The sequence below is a fragment of the Carassius gibelio genome, chromosome B3 (assembly GCF_023724105.1).
Source record: "Carassius gibelio isolate Cgi1373 ecotype wild population from Czech Republic chromosome B3, carGib1.2-hapl.c, whole genome shotgun sequence".
NCBI lineage: Eukaryota > Metazoa > Chordata > Actinopteri > Cypriniformes > Cyprinidae > Carassius > Carassius gibelio.
In genome coordinates this window covers 8,087,348-8,094,520 of record NC_068398.1, presented here as the reverse complement: position 1 = coordinate 8,094,520, position 7,173 = coordinate 8,087,348, and the positions used below count along the sequence as shown (strand labels likewise).

At 33.0% G+C, this 7,173-nt stretch overlaps 1 protein-coding gene across 2 annotated transcripts; it reads right to left on the bottom strand.

The window, feature by feature from the left end:
* Nucleotides 1-506: 506 nt before the first annotated feature.
* Nucleotides 507-6,922, bottom strand: si:dkey-282h22.5 (uncharacterized protein LOC107988040 homolog). Of its 2 annotated transcripts, none has more exons than XM_052550156.1 (4): nucleotides 6,380-6,922; nucleotides 5,935-6,041; nucleotides 4,280-4,406; nucleotides 507-2,793 (listed from the first exon to the last, which is right to left on the bottom strand). In XM_052550156.1, exons 2-4 carry the CDS (start codon nucleotides 6,035-6,037, stop codon nucleotides 2,523-2,525), a joined length of 501 nt encoding a protein of 166 aa, XP_052406116.1. In that variant the 5' UTR covers nucleotides 6,038-6,041; nucleotides 6,380-6,922; the 3' UTR covers nucleotides 507-2,522. The 2 variants fall into 2 exon arrangements, with proteins under 2 accessions (XP_052406116.1, XP_052406115.1); XM_052550155.1 differs by having other exon boundaries at nucleotides 5,935-6,038; nucleotides 6,380-6,919.
* Between the last annotated feature and the right edge of the window lie 251 nt (nucleotides 6,923-7,173).

Sequence of the window (7,173 nt, the reverse complement as noted above, 5' to 3'; positions counted from 1 at the left end):
ACTGTAGCGAAATGTACATTTCTACAGCTAAACCGAGCACAGGACCACAACTTCCTGTTTTGGAAATTCAAAGATCTGTCGACTGAGAGCATTTTTATACAATATTGGAGTGTCGTACGGTTTAAAAACAATGTAAAACATCTGTCTACTCACACATTAAAATCATAGGCTATGTATGCATGTATGTCTTTATTTGTTTATTTATTCATATTGGGGTGCATAATCATAATCATTTAAACGTTTATTCAAGATAATTTGAATGACCTCTTTTTTATAAAAAAAAAAGTAATTATTGCACACTATCTGGCATATAATTCTTGCTATATTATGACACATTTCTTTATGTAACTTGTTTAACTGGTTGCCTGAATAAGTCAAATTTTGCTGATGATTAATCTACAGTGAGTACTGTACATAAATCATACTACTGACTGTGTTAATTACTCCATCTGTCCAGATGATGGCGCTCTTATAAAGATGGGGAACAGAGGGACAGAAGTCACAGCTGACCAGACTGACAATGACCATTTATTTCCATTTCAGACTTCAAAGCTTATTTTCAAAACAAACACCATACAAAGAATGTTATATCAACCAAGACTTCAGACAGCTGTTGCATGAATTTGTAAAAAAAAAATTGACAACACAGACACACACACACACACACACACACACACACACACACACACACACATTATAATATAAAGGTTATCCTCATTTAGACAAGACACATGCATGCAAAATAACAAGAAACTATTGAATATTATGCATGTAGCATGAAATATTGTAAGAATATTGTTTTGCTAGTTACAGCATCGTATATAAGAAACACTTGTGGAAAGAATGAACGATGGTTTCTTTCATCCAGCACATCTGCGTTCATGAAAGTCAAATGATATATTCATGTTTAGATTTAGGCAGAAACTCAACAAATGCAATAAACGCGTTCAGATGTTCAGAGACTGTTCATCAGAAATATTTCAGAAACATCGTTTTATTCAGCTTTTTCAGCTGTTCAACACTGATGTACTTTCTTTCTTTTTTTAAGCACAGTAATAGTAATTGTGAGCTGTTGTTCATGGTTTTAACTAGCTTCTTCTAGCATGCAACAGTGAGATGCGCTGATGTGCTTATCATTTGAGTTGTATTTGAGTAATGTGTTGTGATAAATATGCTCAAACATACACACATACTTGTGGGTATTTGCAATAAAACCCCATGTTTACAGTATTTACATGCACATTATAATCTCTTGTGAATTAGCAAAAGAGGAAAATAGTGAAAATATCTGTATTTAATATATCATACCATACATAAGAACTGTTGTTTTTTTCACAGTTTAACTCGAAATTAACACATATTTACCACTGTTATATCTCTAATATTAAAAGATTAAAGTATTTGTGATATGATCTACATGTTTGTTAATATTTCTAAACCATTTGTGCACACAGAAATGTCAAACTCCTTCATACTTTACAAATAACCCATTGTTCCTTTCATAAGCATTATGTCCCATACAGTCAGGTTATGACGTAGGTAAGTCTGTAATATTTTGTAATATAAAACATTGTAAATCCCAGAATGTACTCTGTAATAAAGCAATAGTCCTCCCAAAAACTACAATTGTGCTGAAAATGTACTCACCCTCAGGCGATCCAAGATGAGTGGTATATGAGTTTATTTCTTCATCAGAACAGATTTGGAGAATGTAGCATTATGGCAGTAATTCACCAATAGATCCTCTGCAGTGAATGGGTGCCGTCAGAATGAGTCCGAACAGCTGATAAAAACAGCACAATAATCCACAAGTAATCCACACCCCATCAGTTAATGAATTAACATCTCGTGAAGTAAATGTACATGTTTATAAGAAAAAAGTTGATCAGGATGTTTTAACTTTTATGTTTTAACATAATTCATAACAATGCTTCCTCCAGTGAAAAGTCCATCTCCTGTAGTCCTTTCAACAAGACACCTGTTTGTTTAGATCTGTTTGGGCTGTTTTTGCTTGTAAACTTGTAAGCCTGATCAGTGCATATTTCTCTCCTGATTCAGACCAGATGATGTTTTCACTGAAGAAGGCAGTATTATAGAGGACTCAATTTTTTACCCAGAAGTAATGGTTTGAAGATAAAGAATTATGTGTTTTCTGCAACTTTTCGCAAGACATTAATTATTAGACTGGACTGGTGTTGATTACTTGTGGATTATTGTGATGTGTTTATCAGCTGTTTGGACTCTCATTCTGACGGCACCCATTCACTGCAGAGCACCCATTGCTGAAGTGATGTAAAGCTAAATTTGTCCAGGTCTGTCTGTTCTGATGAAGCAAAGAAAAACGTCTTGGATGGCCCGAGATTGAGTACATTTTCATCATTTGTTCATTTTTGGATGAACTATTGGTTTAAACATGACAGGCTTATCTCTGGTTTAAGCAGGCTACTATTAGAAAAGCATTATGATTATGTGTCCAGATCCAGTAAGCTGATCAGCTGCCTCTCTGGACTTACTGTAGTCTGTTAAGTCCCAGGACCTCTTCTGGCTCTCCTCTGAGCCCACACTGATTTACCTGGGACTTTTGCAGGACTTCTCACTGTCATCTGATGTGGGATTCTCCTGACTGGGAGTCTTGGTGGCACCCAGAGCTTTGGCCTGGGAAATTTCCCTGCTTGGATCTCGTCCACAAAGCTTTCTATCTTGTCAAACTTGTTGGTCAGCTTCGCCAGGTTCTCCTTCAGAGTGTTGAACTGCTTATAAAGGTCTCCTACAGCATCTGAGAGGGGCTGGATCCTGTGCAGAAAACATAAAAAAATATATACATAAAAACATGCAGGTCTTAAGTCTGTCCAAGCATAAAGCCAAGTGTTAAAGATAAAATATATGATTAATTCAGATCATGTGGTCTGAATGAGAACAGATCATAACAGAGAAACTTTAGAGAGGTTTCACTTGATTCGGGCCAGTAATTAACCACCTAGCGAAAGTTACACATACTAAATATGTATTATTATTTAATATTTAATTATTTATTTCATTTTCTTTACGTCAAAATTTCATGTTTTTCTCAGTGTGTTAATTGTCATGTAATTATTTGTGTAATTCACTGTAAATTAAAAAATAAATACACCAATTTTCTTTAAGTTTAGGTAAATTGCTGATAGTTTAGAGGTAGTTAAATAAAATAAATAATAATAATAATAATAATTATTATTATAATTATAATTATAATTCATATTTATTAATTAAATTCTATTTATGTCTAATACAGTTTTTTATTTATTTTATATGTAGTTTTGATGCATTTTATTTCATTTTTAGCTATTCTAGTACATCAAGATAAACTAAATAAAATTTTGAGACAGATGCCTTGGCAACAAGCTTAAATAAAAAATATTTTTATATACTTTATTTGAACTAATTTAAATTGGTAACTCAATATTTTACTTTTAAACTCAAGATTTCAGTGTTTATTACATTTTTATAGCTAGAAAATAACAAAAATCATCTAAATCAGGGTGGGTGGTAAAAATCGCAACCCTCATATGAATTGAGGGTGCTATTATTTTGACATCCTGAGGTCTTAAAAAGTTTAGCATCTTTTGAAAACAAACTTTTTAAAATAAATAAATAGAATAAATTAATGAATTAAATAAATACAAATAGTAAACAATATTAAATTGTAAATAATTGTTAATACAACAAAAAATTCTCAGTTTAGATTAATTATTTTATAATAAAAAACAAATAAATAGAAAAGCAATAACTTAAAAATAAACTTTAAATGACCATATACATTTTCATTCAAAATTCACTTAAAAAGTGATCAGTGTTGCATTTCAGTCAATATAACGTATGGATGACAGGACCTGGATTAAACCACATTTAGCTGGAGAAGTGGTCAGGTTCTTAAATGAAACGATGATTTGTAGCAGTACAGTTAGAAGAAATGAGGTCGTAATTGTGCACAAGAACTCTTTCATGCGTGATTAATGGTGCTTGAAGCTGCTGAGCAGATTTTAGGCTGGGGATCAAAGGTCCCGCACCTTAGAGAAAGAACATATTGTGCAGATTAGCTGGTTTATTTTAGTCAAAGCATATTTGGGATTAATAATCATTTCCTTTTTTGCCATATGATCCTAATTTTCTCCAGTTGCTGTGAAAAAAGAAATGTCACAGAGAAAATGTCCAGATGACTTGAGGCTGGGGTGGACTGCGTGCCCTGGACAGACCAGACCTCGTTTCATCAAACCAAACAACACAACCTTTCACAGCCCACCTGACGTATTCTGGTAAGATGGACGCGTGATCGTTGACCAGCATGTCCTTCACCTGGTACATGATGGCATATTTCCAGTTGTCCAGCACCTGTGTCAAGTTTGAGCAGCTCCTGCTGTTTGGTTTATCTGTGACAATTGAAGAAACATCAGACTGAGCTTCTGGTTAAAAGAAAGCACATCTTTGTAGCTTTGTATCACACCTGTCATATTGATATGTACAGCACATATTCATTGTGCTGAAGGAAGAGGCTAAACACCTTCGATGTCTGTCCTTGAGACTGTATTTACTGCTGTTTATTCTTACATCTTTTAGCATTAGATTTTACATAATATCAGTCCATATCATAACCAGAGCAAGCAAATAACATATTAAACTTGTGATATCTCACCCAAGATTATTTCTTATTTCTCAAAGGCCCGATCTTAACATATTTGCATTGTTTACAAAACAACAATAGGCACTTTCCATGAATATAAGTAAAGTACTAATTGCAGTCATAGAATTTTTTTTCCTTAAGTCATAAAGGTACTGCATATTTTTCATTACAAGCTCATTCAAGCAAAAAATTTTTATTTTATGCCAAAAATCATTCGGGTATTTAGTAAATTTCATGTTTAATAAAGATATTTTGTAAATTTCCTACTGTAAATACATCAAAACATAAATTTTGATTAGTAATATACATTGCTAAGAACTTAATTTGAACCACTTTAAAGGTTATATTCTAATTAGGCTTTTTTGCACCCTCAGATTCCAGATTTTCAAATAGTTGTATCACGGCTAAATATTGTCCGATCCTGACAAACCATACATCAATAGTAAACTTATTTGTTCAGCTTGATGAATAATTTTTAATTTAAAAAAATGGACCCTTATGACTGGTTTTGTGGTCCAGGATAATATAATATAATATAATATAATATAATATAATATAATATAATATAATATAATATAATATAATATAATATAATATAATATAATATAATATAATATAATATAATATAATAATAAAAACTCTGATCCATTCTGGATTTTTTTCATTTTTATTGCTAGAAAATAATTCATACACTAGAAAAATATTCATACACTGCAAAAAAAAAAAAAAAAAAAAAAAAAATCTGTAAAAAATAAGGCACAATGTACTGCATTAATATCAAGGAATTTTCCGTATTTATTTATTCACAAGTGTGCTTTTGTAGAGTTAACGAAAATGTCCGTGAAATTACTGGATAATGTTAATGTCCTGGCTGAAAATTACCAGTACATTCTTTTATTATTTATTTATTTATTTATTTATGTAATTTTTTTATATACAGTTTATGTCTAAATTATGGGTCACGAGGGTATAGCAGAAATCTCAACTCCCAAATATAAAATAAATGTAAAACATCACATATAATCTTTCATTTTGACATCCTAAAGTGGATGAACAAAATTACCTGAAAGTTTAGCGTCTTTCACTGATTACCTTAAACATTATGATATCTATATTGCGACCTTTTGGTAAAAACATTTTATCCTCTGAAATATGGAAATTTTACTAACTTTACTGCATTATATCCTTACATCTTCTCTTTAAGAGTAAAATGGAGGATAAGTCTGGATTTGTCTTACCGTTCCTCAAACAGCAGTGTGAATTTCAAGAGATTTTACCTCGGTGGTCCCACTCGGACGTGTCCTGGGTCCACTTCTTTTGTGCCACACACAGACAGACCAGAGACAGCAGGTTCAGAGCGCTCCTCATCCTCATCTTCATCCTCCTCGGAGAAACAACAGTGATGTCAGGATGGGCACAAACCTACAGCATATACTGCATATCGGGCATTTATAAGAGTTTACGACTTTCAGCAGATGCATGACACATTCAGCACTGGAATGAGTTTTTAATCAAATCTGACGAAGAGCTTCATAGACTGGTCTGTTAAACATATTGTTGACGGGCACGCCGTGAGAGCATTCAGGGTAAATGTCGAACAGCTGCAGAAAACACAAGAGCATCTGCAAAGACTAAAAATGCTCCAAACAAGATCTCACTGGAAAAGTTAAAGGTCAGATTGTGTGCTGGAATAATATTTGAGTTGTGGTCCAGAGTAAATACCTCAGTTCCTGTGCTGGAGGTTTGTTCCAGTGGTCAGCGGAGACACGCGCATGAAATAATCCCTGTTATTGTGGTTCAATTGAAGGAACATAAGTGCGTCTGCTGTCTTATAGCCATATAGCACGGGCCAAAATCCTTCCCTCAACCTGTTCCCACCCCCTCGATTGAGACAAACAGCATAGATACATGACATCACTGCTCACATTCCCAGGAACAAAAAAAAGATCATGTCTTAATAGTTTCTACACAGCAAAGACTTTTACTCAAGTCTTATGTCTTCTCTCGCTTCAGAAGAGATGTCAAACTCTGCTCAGATTTACCAAGATGCCAACATCTACAATCAGAAGTCAATATGAGTTAAAACATTTCTCATGAAATTTCACGCACGACCTGCACTGACCTGAACTGCTGTCCATGTTCATTTTACTGCTCTTTTCTCTTTCTGTGATGCAAAATGACAGGAGAAACATCTAATCCAAAGCTGACTTCATTTAAGTCTCAAGAGTTGTGTCTTTTTATCCGTCCTTCTTCTATTTGAAACTTTGTATTGCTAGCACTTGCATTATTTCCTGATTTAGATGAATTGTCAGTTTGGATTAAAGTGTCTGCTAAATGAAAAATTGTAAATGTCTATGTTCAGTGTAGGGTTTAAATCAAATTAGTGGGATAAAATTCTATATATATTTTAACTCTATATAGACATTTTTAATGTTACAAATTATCCCTATTATATACAAATACTGTTCTTTCAAATGAAATAATCCTAAATTAAAGATTAACTAAATAATTCTAAA